We start from the raw sequence: 19,026 nt of genomic DNA, 5'->3' as shown, positions 1-19,026 counted from the left end.
CGAGCCGTACATCACCAAGCACGATGCCGAGCCGTACATCACCAAGCACAATGCCGAGCCGTACATCACCAAGCACAATGCCGAGCTGTACACCACCAAGCACAATGCTGAGCCATACATCACCAAGCACAATGCCGAGCCATACATCACCAAGCACAATGCCGAGCCATACATCACCAAGCACAATGCCGAGCCGTACATCACCAAGCACAATGCCGAGCCGTACATCACCAAGCACAATGCCGAGCCGTACATCACCAAGCACAATGCCGAGCCGTACATCACCAAGCACAATGCCGAGCCATACATCACCAAGCACAATGCCGAGCCGTACACCACCAAGCACAATGCCGAGCCATACATCACCAAGCACAATGCCAAGCCTTGCATCACCAATCACAATGCCAAGCCGTACATCACCAAGCACAATGCCAAGCCGTAAATCACCAAGCACAATGCCGAACCGTACATCACCAAGGGCAATGCTGAGCCGTACATCACCAAGCACAATGCCGAGCCGTACATCACCAAGCACAATGCCGAGCCGTACATCACCAAGCACAATGCCAAGCCTTGCATCACCAATCACAATGCCGAGCCGTACATCACCAAGCACAATGCCGAGCCGTACATCACCAAGCACAATGCCGAGCCGTACATCACCAAGCACAATGCCGAGCCGTACATCACCAAGCACAATGCCGATGCGTACATCACCAAGCACAATGCCGATGCGTACATCACCAAGCACAATGCCGAGCCGTACATCACCAAGCACAATGCCGAGCCGTACATCACCAAGAACAATGCCGAGGCGTACATCACCAAGCACAATGCCGATGCGTACATCACCAAGCACAATGCCGAGCCGTACATCAGCAAGCACAATGCCGAGCCGTACATCACCAAGCACAATGCCGAGCCGTACATCACCAAGCACAATGCCGAGTCGTACATCACCAAGCACAATGCCGAGCCTGTACATCACCAAGCACAATGCCGAGCATTGGATGGAGTGGTATAAAGCCGCCACCACTGGATTCACCAGTCACTCTCTGTCTTCTCTTTAGAGGTGTGGTAGTGCAGTAAGGTTGGCAATAAACATTAGGCAACTGCTGGTTCTTCTGTCTGCTATTCTTAATCAATCCCTTCCCCTACCAGCCTTGGGGAACAGTCAGGCATTACTTTATTGGTTGGTATTGGTTATTACTCGTATAATATGTACTGTCCATTGCCTTTTCGTACTGGTTTCCTGTCCCTCTGCTTCCACCACTCGGAATACCCAGCAATAATGTTTCTTCCTCCTCTAATGTCCCGCCAGGTTCTCCCTACAGAGACAAAATCACCATTGCTATTCTCCAGCTACAAGAGGAAGGCAAATTACATATGATGAAGGAGAAGTGGTGGAGAGGGAACGGCTGCCCAGAAGAAGACAGCAAGGAAGCCAGCGCCTTAGGGGTGGAGAACATCGGAGGCATCTTCATAGTCCTCGCCGCGGGGCTCGTTCTCTCCGTCTTTGTGGCCATTGGAGAATTCATCTATAAATCCAGGAAAAATAGCGACATAGAACAGGTGAGAATGCGATGTCCTCTGCTCGGACGTACATTAGATGGACGTGATCATCTGCCAGGTGGGGAACGTTCCACCCGATGGTTTCTTTCCTATGTATTTCCATTTTAGCTAATACTTTGCTCAGACGAATCTTCAGCAATGTTCTTCTTTTATTTGTTCTTTCCCCATAAAGTACCACAAATAACCCTGCATGCACCCGACCTATTATATGTTTTGTTTGAAGATCTGAATATTTGGAAATGTTGCATGTATAACGTTTATTTTCATTGCTTTTATTGTTTTGTTTTTTTCATTGTTTGCGTTGCATCTTTCTTCCGCATTCATTATATTGTAATATCATATTCTTATTCTTATTATTTATGCATGTTTTTCTTCTTTTCTTCCATTCCTTTTTGCATGTAAAGGCCTTTTGTTTCTTTTATGGGATGCAATGTAAACCCACTCACCCGTCCAACTCGACTTCGGGGACCACTCTATCCACGGAATTAGACTGTGGCAAATTGCTTCGGGAGGAGAGAGGAATACGAACACAACCCTCTATACATACAGTATAATGTACATGGAAGGTGTGTCCCAAGGTCCGTGCTAATGCTCACTTTTATTGGTTTCAACAGCTCAGCAGCCACAACGTATAAATTATGTAAAAAAATGTATTTTAGTAGTGATTCCTAGAGCTGGCATCCCGGCACTGCTTGTCCTCCTCCCAGCAGGGGCGCCAACTCACTGCCCTGTCTGGCTGCCCTATGGTCCTCCACATGGGTCTCTCCTGCTCCATCCTTCCAGGGCCTGTGCAAGCCACACAGGTCCTCTAGGAGTGCACCTAGGGCGCGCGCACAGCTGCCTTTCTCTTAGGGTATGTGCGTACGTTGCGTACTAGCCCAGCACCGTAAAAGGTGCGCTTCAGAGCGCAGCTGAAAAGCTCCGTTCTGAAGCGCATGGTGCCGGCGAGAACGTGCGCTCTGCCTGCAGCTCCTGCCATAGACAGAGCAGGAGCTGCCGGCAAAGCGCACGGAAGAAGTGACATGTCACTTCTTTTTGCGCAGCGCTTCGGCAGTAGCCGAAGCGCTGCGCTCTAAAACGCCACGTGCGCACGGCCCCTGCACAATCTCCATAGACTGTGTAGGGGACGCAGGACGCATGCAGCTACGCTGCGCTACAAAGCGCAGCGTAACTGCATGAATTTACGCAACGTGCGCACATAGCCTTACAGCACCAGCGCGACATTTTCTGGAAGTGTCTCTGAGTCTATCGCTAGCTACTTAAGGCACACTCCCACTAGGGGAGGTGCCTGAGCAACAAGGCTAGTTAGTTAAATAACAACTGGAGAAATGGAGTATAAAGTGCAAACATTCACTGAAAAGTCTCCTGTTGTTATTGGACTTGTTTTGGAGTAGCTGCCACACAATTGGTTCCTTTACTTAATGGATCCACTTGTGTTTATCTCATAATGGCCATTTTGGGTTTTTGTCTCTTAAGGTTAGTTAGTGATCTGTTTCCTTACTAGCTAGTTGTCAGGTTCCCTTATCCACTGTGCGACCCCATATCAGTGTGCTATTACATATCCTTGTCTCTGTGTCCCGGCCTGTCCCTGTTGTGCTGCCAGCTACCGCCATCCCGGTCGTACCTATTCTCACTAGAGGCTCTGCCTGCCCATCCTGGCCGTACTGTTTGCCTCAGCCATTTTGGCTGCACCTGCTGTATTAGTAACTCTGTCCTTCAGGCCATTGAACTCTGCGTGTCCTCACCTGTGTCTGCCCCTGCCCTGGGGTTCACTGTCCTGGAAGTGGCACCGGGCGTCTGCCTTGCGTTGCGTGCTTAGTCAAGCCCCTCACACTAAAGGATAAGCCTGGGGATCCCACAGAAACAAAGCATCGTGTTTTTTCTGATTAACAGTAAGCCCAGGATCCCCCTGTGATCCAGTGAGTCTATTTCTGCTCACCACTCTCACCATCACTAGCAGCGAGCGTTACACAGGACTGAGTGGAGCCCCTCTGAGCGCACTCCAGTGGGCTGAGTTTCTATATATCTGTTATATCTGAACCATTGTGTTTGACAAAGTTGTGCATCCATCCATATCCACATTAGAAGACGTCACATGCAACTTCTTTTCTGGCTCTTAAGACGTGAACGGTGCAAAAACCGGTACATTAGATTCCAGGGAACGATTCCGTGACATTCAGTTCTATCAGTCATTTGTGCAAGGTCTAAGCTGAGTGCCCGGTGTGTAACCCAAACCTCCAACATCCACCATAACAATAACCAGTACAGAATGTCAAATACCATGGACTCCTCTAAGAAACAAATACCGTACCAAACCAATAAGTATAGGATAATCATATGACAGATTCCAGATAATGAAAAAATAGAAAAAAAATGGGGCAGGATAAAATAGATGAAGACCAAAACCTGTGCAGCGAGTAGTAGGACTGGATTGGGAGAAAGAAGTCACAGGTTGTCCCTCGTACTGTGTCTTCCTCAGGGGTAACAGGCAATATGGTGTCCTTAGTTTATAGCTGATAATGGTGGTAAGGAAAGATAATTCTCAGGTAAGTTGGAGAGCAGACATTGCAGCCCAACGTACGGTGCACAACTATGTATAAAGGCCGCTTTACACGCAACGACATCGCTAACGAGATATCGCTGGGGTCACGGAATACGTGACACACATCCGGCCTCGTTAGCGACGTCGTTGCGTGTGACACCTACGAGCGACCGCTAATGATCCGAAAAACGGCAAAAATCATTGATTGTTGACACGTCGTTCCTTTCCCAAATATCGTTGCTCTTTCAGGACGCAGGTTGTTTGTCGTTCCTGAGGCAGCACACATCGCTACGTGTGACATCCCGGGAACGATGAACAACAGCGTTCCTGCGTCCTCTGGCAACGAGGTGGCAGTGACGTTAATGCGGCTGCTCTCCGCCCCTCCGCTTCTATTGGTGGCCCGCTGTGTATCGTTAGGAAGGTATGTTTGTGTGATGCGTACTAGCGATATTGTTCGCCACGGGCAGCAATTTGCCCGTAACGCGCGCACGACGGGGGCGGGTGCGATCGCTAGCGGCCTGTCGTGTAAAGCGGCCTTAAGTGTCTGATCATCTGCACTAGAGAAGGGTGCGAATCGTTTCGCAAGTTTCGATCTAGCGGCAACATCGGTAATTGTAGCAGGCAGACAAAAGCAATGTGAATTGTCTCCGTGGCCCTTATTTCGATTTCGGCAGCTTATCTTACAATTCTCATCATTGGTCTTGTGGTAGGCTTGTCGCTTGGGATACGAGATGTAGTGGGTTTGAATCGCAGACAAAGCCCATGGACTCTCTGTGGCTCCTTTCAATTGCATGGTCCAATAGGCCATGATGGCTCTCCGTTTTCATTGGAGGGATAGGCCAAGCGACATCTTTGATTCTATCGGCTGAGAGGAGACTTAATAGCAGTCTAGAAATATCTGAAAGGCAGTCACAGTGCAGAGGGAACTACCCTATTTTCATTAGCACAAGGAAGTACAAGAAGTGATGGGATGAAACTAAATGGAAGGTGATTCAGATTAGACATTAGGAAAAGCTTTCTGACAGTGAGGGCAGTCAGGGAGTGGAACAGGCGACCACGGGAGGTAGTGAGGGCGGTCAGGGAGTGGAACAGGCGACCGCGGGAGGTAGTGAGGGCGGTCAGGGAGTGGAACAGGCTACCACGGGAGGTGGTGAGCTCTCCATCAATGGAAATCTTCAAGCAGAAGCTAGATAAACATATAGCTGGGATGACTTAGGAAACCCTGCACTCGCAGGGGGTTGGACACGATGGCCTTGAGGTCCCTTCCAACTCTACCATTCTATGATTCTATCGCGACGTAACACCACAAAGATGATGTCACACTTGGCGGCTGTCACGGTTCTTATGTGCGGAGCATCTTGTGCTCTGTTATGTTCTGCCATGCTCTCCTGCAGAGCCGGTACGTGCCTGTTCCGTTATGCAGAGCGTTTTGCAGGTTTAGTTGCTCTGCTTTTTGTCTTAAGCCCCTGTGGAGGGGTTGTTTCTTAGCACTGGGTCCTACGCTGCAGCTGGTAGGGGTTTTCTCAGATGCACTCACAGCAAAAAAGGGCAACCAGTCCAGTCAGCCCAGGCCAACACATCTAATGCACAAACAGGATGCAGACAAGCCTCTCAACATGATGGACACTTCACAGGTGCAAGGTAAATTGCACACCAGTGGTGCGCATAGGGCACTGTTCACACTTGTATGCGCATGGTGTCCAGCCAGCAACCTATTACCACGCCCTTACTATTAGATTAGGCGGGTTACCCGGACACTACTCACTGCAGCACGTAAGGGACAGAAATTCCACTATGCACGGCCGTATTAAGAGGCCCGGCTGCACCCCGCATAGTCAAAGTGCAAAAAATACATATAAAATATATGTGAGGTATTAGTTTGTAAATTGGCCAATGTACGGAAGCCCACAATCCTCATCACGGATCCTCACGCTTGCGGGTCCCTACACTGATAAATATCAAAAATAGCAACAAAAAGAGGAGCTCAAATGCTCCTCATTCTGGGTGATTGCATTGCTTCATTAGGGAGCATGCTCATCCAGAAAGTCGCCAGTCGTATTTCCTGGTTCCACAGTAAATGATCTTGGCTCCCGTTTGTGTATAGTTATCTGATCTTTTATTCTCAACCTTGGACTGTAGTTGACTCTGTTCTGCCCTCCCCCCTGACTTTGTCGTTACCTCGTGGCTTCTGACCTCAGGCCTTCTCCTGACCACGTCTCCTCCTGCTCCCTGTATCCTATACGTACTCTCCTGGTATCCTGACCCTCGGCCTGTATCTTGATCTTGTCTCTGCCTCTCCCTGTATCCTGTCGTGTCCTCCTCGTTCCTTATCCCGGCTTGTTTGACTACACCTCTGTTCACACTGCATGCAAGTACTATCTAGCGCCATGCAGTGACTAGCATAACATTACGCCACATAGTGTCGAGCATGACAGCGGCTAATCAAAAAGAGGAGCTGGAGAGCCGTCAGGTAAGAGGAAGTTTGTGGGCTCCCATCCAGAGGCAACCGGTTGGTAACAGGTCCTGCGGATCAATTCACACTATGTTTAGTGTGCGCTAAATAGTAGATCCAACAAACAAAGCGCGCATGCACTGGCAGTGGCGGTCCAGAAGACTTTGGTGTACAACTAAGTAGGAAATTTACTAATGACGTGTAGTTTCACACATGGTGCTAACATAAAAGAGGGCATTATGCCCTGTTCTTAAGAATGACCTGGGAACCAACATCTTCTCTACTAATGGTGAGCCCTTAGGAGCATGTTGGGTAATCCAAGGCATCCCAGTCCGACCAGTCAAAAAGGACAGTGCATGTTGGCCCCCTTGTCTTGTGTTTTTTGGTTGGTCCTACCTTCTTAAGATGCCAAAAATTCAGGCAATAGAGGAGAGGTGGTGCCTACCACAGCTTGGACCCTTCATCTCTAGAAGCTTCAGTCACTTCATAAGTCTACAGAAATATTTCACGCTCAGATATTGTATTTGCGGCGTTGAATGTCCACCATTAACTCCACTCCTCTCTGTTTTATATCCCCTAACAGCCACGCAATGAAAGGGCAGAGTTCACCTCCATCTTTATATCATTTCTCGGCTCAGAATTTACAAAAAAAAAAAAAATCTTAATGTGGATCAATTTTTAGAAACAAATGTAAAGGTTGTGTTGATCCGAGAAAGGTCACATGTAATTGCTGCATACAGTGGAAAGGTCTGCCGGAGCAGCGCTCACGTCTAAGTGCTGGCTCCTTGTAAAAAATATCCAGCACATTTATCATCGCCACCAGATGTGAAAGAGACGAGCAAAACTTCAGAGGCAGCGCTGATCCGGCGATCTTAACCTTTTCATGCCCAGAGCAAAATTTCACCTTTTCCAATTATAAAATTGAATATTTTCTTTAATTTCTTAGACTATTCGGACATTTTTTCTTCTCTTTTTTTTTTTTTGGAGGGCACTAATTAGTGATGAGTAAATCTTTCGAGATTCAAATTTACATGATTTTCTCAGGAAATTAAATTATCAGCGAATCAATTTGAAGCAAAAAAAAACAAAAAACAACAAGGAATAACGCAAAATTAAAAAGTGACTGAAGAAAAAGTCAAGGATAAACGATAAAAAGTGAATCGGGGTCAATGGGTTTGTTTCTTTAAATTCAGCAATATTGGTGGCTTGCTTCTGCATAAATGAACCCCTCAAAAAATGATTGAATTGCAGCAACAGAACTATAGCTATGTTCCTCATGCAAGGTGCAGCAGCTACCTGCTATGTGTCCCTCTCAGGCCCTGCCTCACAGACTTGATTTGCTCTCCCAAAAATCTGTATAATTCTTTCTTCCTGCACTGTTTCTTTATTATTTTATGCCTTTTTCTATGGCTAAGCGGTGACATTCTCTCATTATCTAAATGCACCAAAAAATGGCTGCTGCGTTCCCTGCCTCGGCTTTTATATCGGCTATGATCGTCCCTCCTGATTGGCTGTGCTATACCATGTGATGTAATAACTGCAATGCATTATAGGAAAACCTGCCCATTCATGTCCAAGGCCACGTCTTCATTGTCTGGTTGATGCAATCTTCTATAATGGTGCAGTTATTTTAGATAATATGAACAAGGCAAATCGCATATTGTCTGATTTTGGCAACGTCAGGGAATTCCTAAAAATTCAACATGGATTTGAATCACATTGAATTGATTGGCTCATCTCTACTTATAAAGGTTATATACAGTGGAAACTAGAAGTTTCCCTCCGCTCTCTATACAGATACATCTGCAGATTTTTCCCTCTGCTCTCTACAGACATATCTGCAGGTTTTTCCCTCCGCTCTCTACATGGTAAACCAAGTCTCTGGATGCCGCTGCCCTCTTGAGGGAGCTCGTCCGGGTTCCGTCCCCTGCAGCACTGCCTGATGGTCTGGAGCCTGCCTCCGTGCACAGAATTTTAGTGTTTGTTGTGGTCCGTAAGCTTGGAGCTGACCAGGCCCCGCTCCCTGCTATGGGTAGCAGAGGAGCTTGCTCTCAGGGGCTCACGCTTGGGATCTTGGTGGGCTGCTTTGCTTGGAAAGGCCTATCCCCCTCGTTGCGCTAGTGCCCCCGATCTCTGGGCTTTGTGGGGACAGTCCATAAAGGTCCTATCCTCCGCAGGTTAATTGCCGGGTTGCTTGAAGCCTCTCCCTGACCTAGGGTCCAGTACCCCGACGTGCTTTCGGCCCCAGCCCAGCTATTGGACTGCAACTGCTGACCGTCCGCCTAGACCCAGCCAGGCACCCAGTCCTAATCTCCCGCGACCGGGTCTCCGACTCCTCCGGGTCCAGACCACCGCCTGCAACCTAATCTACTTCTTCCCTGGGAGCTCCAACTCCCAGCTTCCCCGAGCTCCTCACTGCTCGAGGGCTACCACTGTACTGACTTGTCACTTCCCACCTCCCTGCCTGACCCCTAGGTGGGCGGCCCTATTCCTGCTTAGCAGCCCACTGGTGTGCCTGACAGGGTGTGGTGGGAGGTGTGATTAGGATCTTTAGATGCTGATGGAGGCAGTGATGCAAGTTGGGAACCCAGAACCAAGAGGGGTGGAGTCCTGCACTAAGATATAAAGAGCGTGCAGTACCCTGTGACGACCTGACTAGTCCAGGGGCGTCACAAACACAAACCACACCAATTCTGCAGCAAAACCCAAAGCAAAAACGCAGTGTACGCTCAGGGCCTTAGACGGGCCACAGTATGTCCTGATAAGTCGCAAAGTGAGTGCCGAGCTGTCTTGTATATATGAGCTGTCTTGTATATACCTGCTTTGCTGCATGTTTAACCCCTGACATGATGGTTTAGGGTCCATAGGACCTCATGTTATGTGAATACGGTGGGACTAGGGGCGTAACTACAATAGGCACAGGAGTTTTAGTCACATCTGCAAGGCCCTGGAGCATTGGGAGCCCAAAAGGTTTCTTTGACCAATACTATTGTACCGCCCCGGGGCTCGGCCGGCTGCCGAGCCACTCAGAGCCGTGCTCGTCGGTGGGTGGCTCGAGCTCCTCACGGACTCGGGGGTCACGTCGCTCTGAAAGGGAGTTGCTGGCGCTGCACGTAGGGACTTCGGCGGGGAGATCCACGGCCGGAGCCGCGGTTGTTTGTAGGGGGATTTGAGTTTGTGACGCCACCCACGAGTTGTGGTGAATGGATGGACACCACCGCTGCCATTGACTAGGTTCCCGGGGACGGTGTTGTGCAGCTTGGTGTTGACCCCTCCGTGGGTAGGAGGATGATGGTCCCGGGGGCCCGAGGTAGATGCTGAGGCGGGGGAACGGATGCAAGCTGGCGTGTCGGTGCGGTGCGGTGCGCGGCCCGAAGGCACTGTTGTACTCACTATTACAAACACGCTCGAGTCTCTGGTAAACCAAGCAAGATGGTGAACGGGGCCCGCAGCCGGCTGCGGTTTTCCCCTTATTAGGTTGGTGGTTTACGCCTTTCTCCTGCCCCTCACTTATGTAGAAACGTCAACTCCTATGCCTAAGCAACGGTAGTCCGCTCCCCAGCTTGGTATGTGCCGGGAGAGCCCTGTTTGCCCGCAGACGCTGGCCCATCGGGTCTCTATGCCTGGACGGTGGCTTTACCCTAATGGTTGGGCTGTTGTGTTCAGTCGGGTCTTAGGTGGGAAAGGTCCTAAAGTCCAGTCCACAATCAGTTGATTTGACTCAGCCCGGTTGTTTCTGGGCCTCGTACTGGGTCTGAGTACCCCTCCTGGTGCTCCGGTTTCCAGTCGGTTCCCCGGTTCGGTCCCGGCGGGCCACCGCCCATCCCCGGTCCCTACGGTTCCACCGGCTGTAATCCCAGCTCCTGCAGGCGGCCACCACCATCTGCCTCCTTGCCAGAGGTGACTGGGCTCCAACCCAGACACCTGGTGTAGACTATGGCAGACCTAGTCACAGGTCTGCCCTTGAACTTCACTCCACTCCACTCCACTGTCAAAACTCATCTTCTAGACTACTGTTTTTCCCGCCTCCGGGCCTGTGAACTCCTCGGTGGGCGGAGCCAACTGCCTGGCTCCGCCCGCCTGGTGTGAACATCAAACCCGGAGGGAGGTGACAAGGGTTTTTGTAGTTTGGCTGCTGTCACCCTACTAAGGGGAGGGGGAGTGTGTGCATGGGACTACCTGTGACAACCTGGCTAGTCCAGGGCGTCACACTATTAAAGAACAATTAGAGATGGGCGCCTTGTTAGAGATTTTGCTTTGAGGGCCCATGAGCTTCGATGGATGATACATGACTATGATCGGCACTCTTCATAGTGATTTCATTATGGATGACCTCCTATTGTTAACAGCATCTTCTAAGGTGTCTATGTAATGCAACAAGGTGAAATATCTGAAAACTCTCGGTGCATATGATGGCTGAATGTTTCCCTAACGGTATAATAAGCCGGTTAGTCTTTCGCACTGTGCTTTAATGTAGCGCCCTGTGACCGCAGCCGTCTGTGATGTAGGCTTGCTGGAGGACATGCTTTTCCAATCCTTCAGACCTGCTGCGTACTCTGTACTCCCCGTGCATTAAATATGACATTCAGGGCTGTATTTTGCCTTCGTGCTGCCCTAGGCACTTTGAGTGGTCGCGCCCCTTAGTGACAACATAAAACTGAGTTTTCGCACACGACATCTGTTCAAGGCAGATCTACTCTGTAGCACACTTTAAAAAGTATCAAGAAACGAAGGGTACTACCCCCCCCCCCAATGGGGATCACCACGGGCACATCAAAACATAGCATGAGTATAAAAAAAATATTCCCACCACACCGTCCCCACTTATATACTGTGACTGCCCCTAATAAACACCACACTGCCCTCCCTTATAAATTATACCCACCACACCTTCCTCAATTATGAAATATGATCTGCACATTGTGAGGAGGGAGCAGCATGATGTGAGGACAATGTCCCATGCATGCTGCCCCCTCCTCACAATGTCCCATGCATGCTGCCCCCTCCTCACAATGTCCCATGCATGCTGCCCCCTCCTCACAATGTCCCATGCATGCTGCCCCCTCCTCACAATGTCCCATGCATGCTGCCCCCTCCTCACAATGTCCCATGCATGCTGCCCCCTCCTCACAATGTCCCATGCATGCTGCCCCCTCCTCACAATGTCCCATGCATGCTGCCCCCTCCTCACAATGTCCCATGCATGCTGCCCCCTCCTCACAATGTCCCATGCATGCTGCCCCCTCCTCACAATGTCCCATGCATGCTGCTCCCTCCTCACAATGTCCCATGCATGCTGCTCCCTCCTCACAATGTCCCATGCATGCTGCTCCCTCCTCACAGTGTCCTATGCATGCTGCCCCCTCCTCACAATGTCCCATGCATGCTGCTCCCTCCTCACAATGTCCCATGCATGCTGCCCCCTCCTCACAATGTCCAATGCATGCTGCCCCCTCCTCACAATGTCCCATGCATGCTGCCCCCTCCTTACAATGTCCAATGCATGCTGCCCCCTCCTCACAATGTCCCATGCATGCTGCCCCCTCCTCACAATGTCCCATGCATGCTGCCCCCTCCTCACAATGTCCCATGCATGCTGCCCCCTCCTCACAATGTCCCATGCATGCTGCTCCCTCCTCACAGTGTCCCATGCATGCTGCTCCCTCCTCACAGTGTCCCATGCATGCTGCTCCCTCCTCACAGTGTCCCATGCATGCTGCTCCCTCCTCACAGTGTCCTATGCATGCTGCCCCCTCCTCACAATGTCCCATGCATGCTGCTCCCTCCTCACAATGTCCCATGCATGCTGCCCCCTCCTCACAATGTCCAATGCATGCTGCTCCCTCCTCACAATGTCCCATGCATGCTGCCCCCTCCTCACAATGTCCAATGCATGCTGCCCCCTCCTCACAATGTCCCATGCATGCTGCCCCCTCCTTACAATGTCCAATGCATGCTGCCCCCTCCTCACAATGTCCCATGCATGCTGCCCCCTCCTCACAATGTCCCATGCATGCTGCCCCCTCCTCACAATGTCCCATGCATGCTGCCCCCTCCTCACAATGTCCCATGCATGCTGCTCCCTCCTCACAGTGTCCCATGCATGCTGTCCCCTCCTCACAGTGTCCCATGCATGCTGTCCCCTCCTCACAGTGTCCCATGCATGCTGCCCCCTCCTCACAATGTCCCATGCATGCTGCCCCTTCCTCACAATGTCCCATGCATGCTGCCCCCTCCTCAGTGTCCCATGCATGCTGCTCCCTCCTCACAATGTCCCATGCATGCTGCCCCCTCCTCACAATGTCCCATGCATGCTGCTCCCTCCTCACAATGTCCCATGCATGCTGCTCCCTCCTCACAGTGTCCCATGCATGCTGCCCCCTCCTCACAATGTCCCATGCATGCTGCCCCCTCCTCACAATGTCCCATGCATGCTGCTCCCTCCTCACAGTGTCCCATGCATGCTGCTCCCTCCTCACAGTGTCCCATGCATGCTGCTCCCTCCTCACAGTGTCCCATGCATGCTGTCCCCTCCTCACAATGTCCCATGCATGCTGTCCCCTCCTCACAGTGTCCCATGCATGCTGTCCCCGCCTCACAGTGTCCCATGCATGCTGTCCCCTCCTCACAGTGTCCCATGCATGCTGTCCCCTCCTCACAGTGTCCCATGCATGCTGCTCCCTCCTCACAATGTCCCATGCATGCTGCCCCCTCCTCACAGTGTCCCATGCATGCTGCCCCCTCCTCAGTGTCCCATGCATGCTGCTCCATCCTCACAGTGTCCCATGCATGCTGCCTCCTCCTATGCATGCTGCCCCCTTCTCACAATGTCCCATGCATGCTGCCCCTCTCCATGAGCTCCTAATGCTGCCTTCCTCTTTTCCATAATGAGACCTTCATGTTGCCCCACTCATGCTAAGACCGCCACACTAACGCTTATGCTGAGACCCCCCCCCACACTACCCCACTCTTGATATTGACTCCCCTACATTGCTCCACTCCAAACTAATCCCACACATGCCGCCCCTTCTCCATAATGAGCTCCCAATGCTGCCCCCCTCTTATTCTGAGTCCTTACACTTCCCCCACCCAATCGATTTTGTCATTGCACTATCCCTCATCCCTTGTCCTCTGTCTCTAGCATTAGCCCCTCTCTCCCACTCCCCCCCAGCATCAGCCTCTCTCCCCCAGCATCAGCCTCTATCTTCCCTCAGCATCAGCCTCTCTCCCCCAGTCTCAGCCTTTGCCTCCCCCCAGCCTCAGCCTGCCCCAGTCTCCGCCTCAGCCTCCCCCCAGCCTCAGCCTGCCCCAGTCTCCGCCTCAGCCTCCCCCCAGTCTCCGCCTCAGCCTCCCTCCAGTCTCCCCCCAGTCTCCACCTCAGCCTCCCTCCAGCCTCCCCCAGTCTCCGCCTCAGCCTCCTTCCAGTCTCAGCCTCCCTCCAGCCTCCCCCCAGTCTCAGCCTCAGTTTCCCTCCAGCCTCCCCCCAGTCTCAGCCTCTGCCTCCCTCCAGCCTCCCCCCAGTCTCAGCCTCTGCCTCCCCCCAGTCTCAGTCTCTGCCTCCCTCCAGCCTCCCCCCAGTCTCAGCCTCCCTCCAGCCTCACCCCAGTCTCAGCCTCCCTCCAGCCTCCCCCCAGTCTCAGCCTCCCCCCAGTCTCAGCCTCCCTCCAGTCTCCCCCCAGTCTCAACCTCCCTCCAGCCTCCCCCCAGTCCCAGCCTCCCTTCAGCCTCCCCCCAGTCTCAGCCTCCCTCCAGTCCCAGCCTCTGCCTCCTCCCAGCCTCCCTCAGTCTCAGCCTCTGCCTCCCTCAAGTCTCAGCCTCCCTCCAGCCTCCCCTCAGTCTCAGCCTCCCTCCAGCCTCCCTGTCTCAGCCTCCCTCCAGTCTCAGCCTCCCTCCAGCCTCCCCCCAGTCCCAGCCTCTGCCTCCTCCCAGCCTCCCTCAGTCTCAGCCTCTGCCTCCCTCCAGCCTCCCCCAAGTCTCAGCCTCCCTCCAGCCTCCCCCCAGTCTCAGCCTCCCCCGTCTCAGCCTCCCTCCAGCCTCACCCCAGTCTCAGCCTCCCTCCAGCCTCACCCCAGTCTCAGCCTCCCTCCAGCCTCACCCCAGTCTCAGCCTCCCTCCAGCCTCACCCCAGTCTCAGCCTCCCTCCAGCCTCACCCCAGTCTCAGCCTCCCTCCAGCCTCACCCCAGTCTCAGCCTCCCTCCAGCCTCACCCCAGTCTCAGCCTCCCTCCAGTCCCAGCCTCCGCCTCCCTCCAGCCTCAGCCTCTGCCTCCCTCCAGCCTCCCCCCAGTCTCAGCCTCCCTCCAGCCTCCCCCCAGTCTCAGCCTCCCTCCAGCCTCCCCCCAGTCTCAGCCTCCCTCCAGCCTCCCCCCAATCTCAGCCTCAGCCTCCCTCCAGTCTCTGCCTCCTCCCAGCCTCCCTCAGTCTCAGCCTCTGCCTCTCTCCAGCCTCCCCCAAGTCTCAGCCTCCCTCCAGCCTCCCCCCAGTCTCAGCCTCCCTCCAGCCTCCCTCCAGTCTCAGCCTCTGCCTCCCCCCAGTCTCAGCCTCTGCCTCCCTCCTGTCTCAGCCTCTGCCTCCCTCCAGCCTCCCCCCAGTCTCAGCCTCTGCCTCCTCCCAGTCTCAGCCTCTGCCTCCCTCCAGCCTCCCCCCAGTCTCAGCCTCTGCCTCCCCCCAGTCTCAGCCTCTGCCTCCCTCCAGCCTTCCCCCAGTCTCAGCCTCTGCCTCCCTCCAGTCTCAGCCTCTGCCTCCCCCAGCCTCCCCCCAGTCTCAGCCTCTGCCTCCCTCCAGTCTCAGCCTCTGCCTCCCCCAGCCTCAGCCTCCCTCCTCCCAACAACCCTCAGCATCAGCCTCCCTCCTCCCAACCTCCCCCAGCATCAGCCTCCCTTCTCCCACCCTCCCCCAGCATCAGCCTCCCTCCTCCCAGCCTGCCCCAGCATCAGCCTCCCTCCTCCTAGCCTCCCCCAGCATCAGCCTCCCTCCTCCTAGCCTCCCCCAGCATCAGCCTCCCTCCTCCTAGCCTCCCCCAGCATCAGCCTCCCTCCTCCTAGCCTCCCCCAGCATCAGCCTCCCTCCTCCTAGCCTCCCCCAGCATCAGCCTCCCTCCTCCCAGCCTCCCCCAGCATCAGCCTCCATCAGCATCAGCCTCACTCCTCCCTCAGCCTCCCTCAGCATCAGCCTCCCTCCTCCTAGCCTGCCCCAGCATCAGCCTCCCTCCTTCTAGCCTCCCCCAGCATCAGCCTCCCTCCTCCTAGCCTCCCCCAGCATCAGCCTCCCTCCTCCTAGCCTCCCCCAGCATCAGCCTCCCTCCTCCCAGCCTCCCCCAGCATCAGCCTCCCTCCTCCCAGCCTCCCCAAGCATCAGCCTCCACCAGAATCAGCCTCCACCAGAATCAGCCTCCACCAGAATCAGCCTCCACCAGAATCAGCCTCCACCAGAATCAGCCTCTCTCTTCCCAGCCTCAGCCTCTCTCTCCCCCCAGCCTCCCTCTCCCCCCAGCATCAGCCTCTCTCCTCTCAGCCTCTCTCTCCCCCCAGCCTCTCTCTCTCTCCCCACCCTCCCCCCCAACCTCAGCCTCTCTCTCCCCCCCAACCTCCCCCCCAGCTTCAGCCTCTCTTCCCAGCCTCCCCCCAGCCTCAGCCTCCCTCTTCCCAGCCTCCCCCCAGCCTCAGCCTCCCTCTTCCCAGCCTCCCCCCAGCCTCAGCCTCCCTCTTCCCAGCCTCCCCCCAGCCTCTCTCTTCCCAGCCTCTCTCTTCCCAGCCTCCCCCCAGCCTCTCTCTTCCCAGCCTCCCCCCAGCCTCTCTCTTCCCAGCCTCCCCCCAGCCTCTCTCTTCCCAGCCTCCCCCCAGCCTCTCTCTTCCCAGCATCCCCCCAGCCTCAGCCTCTCTCTCTCTCTTCCCAGCCTCCCCCCAGCCTCTCTCTCTTCCCAGCCTCCCTCTCTTCCCAGCCTCCCCCAGCCTCAGCCTCTCTCCCACCAGCCTCCCCTTTCATGATTATAGTGCACAAAAAGAGGCATCGCAACCATCATCAACTAACCTGTCAGGTGCCCATACATTCTAGGCTCTGCCTTATCTGCTCAGCTGCCGGCTGCCCTGCTCTGGTGATTATCCTCTTCTGCCGGCTTGCTCCAGCTTCAGACGCGTCCTCCTCCGCGGCGTGTGTTGTCTGCAGCATTGGACGCTGCAGCACGGGGCAGTGAGCTGATTGTCGCGCCCCGCGCGCCTCTGACCCCGGAAGTGCAGGCGATGGAACTTCCGGGGTTAATCAGCTCACTTTGCCTGGCGCCCGCCGTGTATTTAAATAGACAGAACTGCGCCTCTCCTCCCTCCCAAAGCGCCCCCAACCCCCCCCCCCCCCCCGAACACAGCCGAGTGTAACGGAGTGAGGGACGGGGGGCGGGGATGTAAAAAAAAAAAAAATTATATATATTTATTTTTTTTTTTTTTTTTTTGCTGCCAGAAAGTGCCGCCCCCCGCAACGTGCCGCCCTAGGCACGGGACCACGGGTGCCTAGTGGCAAATACGGCCCTGATGACATTTCAAACATGTTACGTGATGGAGAACATCGCGGATTCCATCTCCCGTGTTGATCCTTACACCCGTGTCCTCCGCGTTCCCAATAACCTTTCTCTTTTTATTTTTCACTGTTTGTTTCTTTAATACATGTTGTTGCTTTCCGCGGCGACCTCGTGCCTTGCTGCATGACCTCCGCTACATTTACTGTGGAATTAGAGGATGACATGTTCTCTGCCCGTAAGTCCCGCTACAGATAACACGGCCTCTGCCTTCAGTGAACCAGACCAAATCACAGCGCCGGCGTCTACAGGTTTTCTTTCTCCAGTAATCTTGTCCAACATTTAGACTTTTGTTAGACAGGTCAGTTATGGCTGCAGAACACGGAGACTACAATATGCATGGTGCCGTACTAATATCAGAATCTGGCAATATCTAATTAGTTTCTGAGATATTCTTCTTTGGATTTCTGGGTACAAGAGCCACGTCATCTTTAAGGCTTTTCCATACTATAAGTGAATGAGAGATTGAAGCCTAACCTATCACATAAGGAGGCAGAGCTACACATGTTACATCATTTGCAAGAAAAGACAGCGATGCAGCACTATCTGTGCCTGCATAGTTTATTGTGAAAGACAAGCAGGCAGTTCTGTCTGAGACTGGATAATTTACAAGGTGAGGCAATATAGTCAACAATTAATTAATTTACAGCAAGAGACAGGGAGGCAGTAATATCTGTGCCTATATCATTTACAAAGAAAGACTGAGATGCATTACCATTTCTGCCTGCATAATTTATAGTAAGAGATAAGCAAGCAGTACTGTCTGAGACTGGATAAATTACAGGGTGAGGTAATATAGTCAATGATTAATTTACAGCAAAAGACAGGGAGGCAGTAATATCTGTGCCTATATCATTTACAAAGAAAGACTGAGATGCATTACTATCTGTGCCTGCATAGTTTATAGTGAGAAACAAGCAGGCAGTTCTATCTGAGACTGGATAATTTACAGGGTGAGGAAATATAGTCAATGATTAATTTACAGCGAGAGACACGGAGGCTGTAATATCTGTGCCTATATTATTTACAAGAAAAGCCAGCGATGCAGCACTATCTGTGCCTGCATAGTTTATAGTGAGAGACAAGCAGGCAGTACTGTCTGAGACAGGATAATTTATTGGGGGGCAATATAGTCAATGATTAATTTACAGCAGGAGACACAGAGGCAGAAATATCTGTGCAGTAATATCTGTGCTTGTATCATTTACAAGAAAAGTCAGCAATGCAGCACTATCTGTGCCTGCATAGTTTATAGTAAGAGACAAGCAGGCACTTCTGTCTGAGACTGGATAATTTACAGGGTGAGATAATATAGTCAATGATTAATTTACAGCAAGAGATGGGAGGCAGTAATATCTGTGCCTATATCATTTACAAGGAAAGACTGAGATGCATTACTATCTGTACCTGCATAGTTTGTAGAGAAAGGCAGGCGTGCTATACTGTCCAAGACTGGATAATTTACAAGGTGAGGCAGTATAGTCATTTGTTAATTAATTTTCATGAAGAGACAGAAAGACAGTAATAACTGTGTCTATATCATTTGCAACAATACTATCTGTGGCTACATGGTGTATACTGAGAGTCAGGCATGCTTTAGTGTTGAAGACTGAATAATATACAGGGTGAAGCAGTACGGTCAATGCTTAATTTACAGAGGAAACTGGGAGGCAGTACTATCTTTGCTTATATTATTTACAAAGAAAGACAAAAATGCAGTAATATCTGTGCTTGGATAATTTATTGTAAGACACACAGATGCAATACTGTCTGAGACGGGATAATTTACAGGGTAAGGCAATATATTCAATGCTTTGCTTTATTTATGGAGAGAAAAAGGGAGGCAGTAATATCTATGCCTATATTATTTACTAAGAAAGACAGAGATGAGGTA

At 52.4% G+C, this 19,026-nt stretch overlaps 1 protein-coding gene across 5 annotated transcripts in view; it reads left to right on the top strand.

Annotated features, from left to right (window-relative positions):
* Positions 1 to 19,026, top strand: part of GRIK1 (glutamate ionotropic receptor kainate type subunit 1) — a 473,929-nt gene that overhangs the window by 435,958 nt on the left and 18,945 nt on the right. For 2 of the 5 annotated variants that reach the window (XM_075335033.1, XM_075335030.1), the window contains 2 exons: positions 1,322 to 1,572; positions 1,977 to 2,150. In XM_075335033.1, the coding sequence (XP_075191148.1) occupies positions 1,322 to 1,572; positions 1,977 to 2,126 (401 nt within the window). In that variant the 3' untranslated portion in view covers positions 2,127 to 2,150. The remainder of the gene's footprint in view (positions 1 to 1,321; positions 1,573 to 1,976; positions 2,151 to 19,026) is intronic. The other 3 variants (XM_075335032.1, XM_075335029.1, XM_075335031.1) reach the window with 2 other exon arrangements.

The sequence above is a fragment of the Anomaloglossus baeobatrachus genome, chromosome 2, assembly GCF_048569485.1.
Source record: "Anomaloglossus baeobatrachus isolate aAnoBae1 chromosome 2, aAnoBae1.hap1, whole genome shotgun sequence".
Lineage (NCBI taxonomy): Eukaryota > Metazoa > Chordata > Amphibia > Anura > Aromobatidae > Anomaloglossus > Anomaloglossus baeobatrachus.
This window is presented reverse-complemented; position numbering and strand designations above follow the sequence as displayed.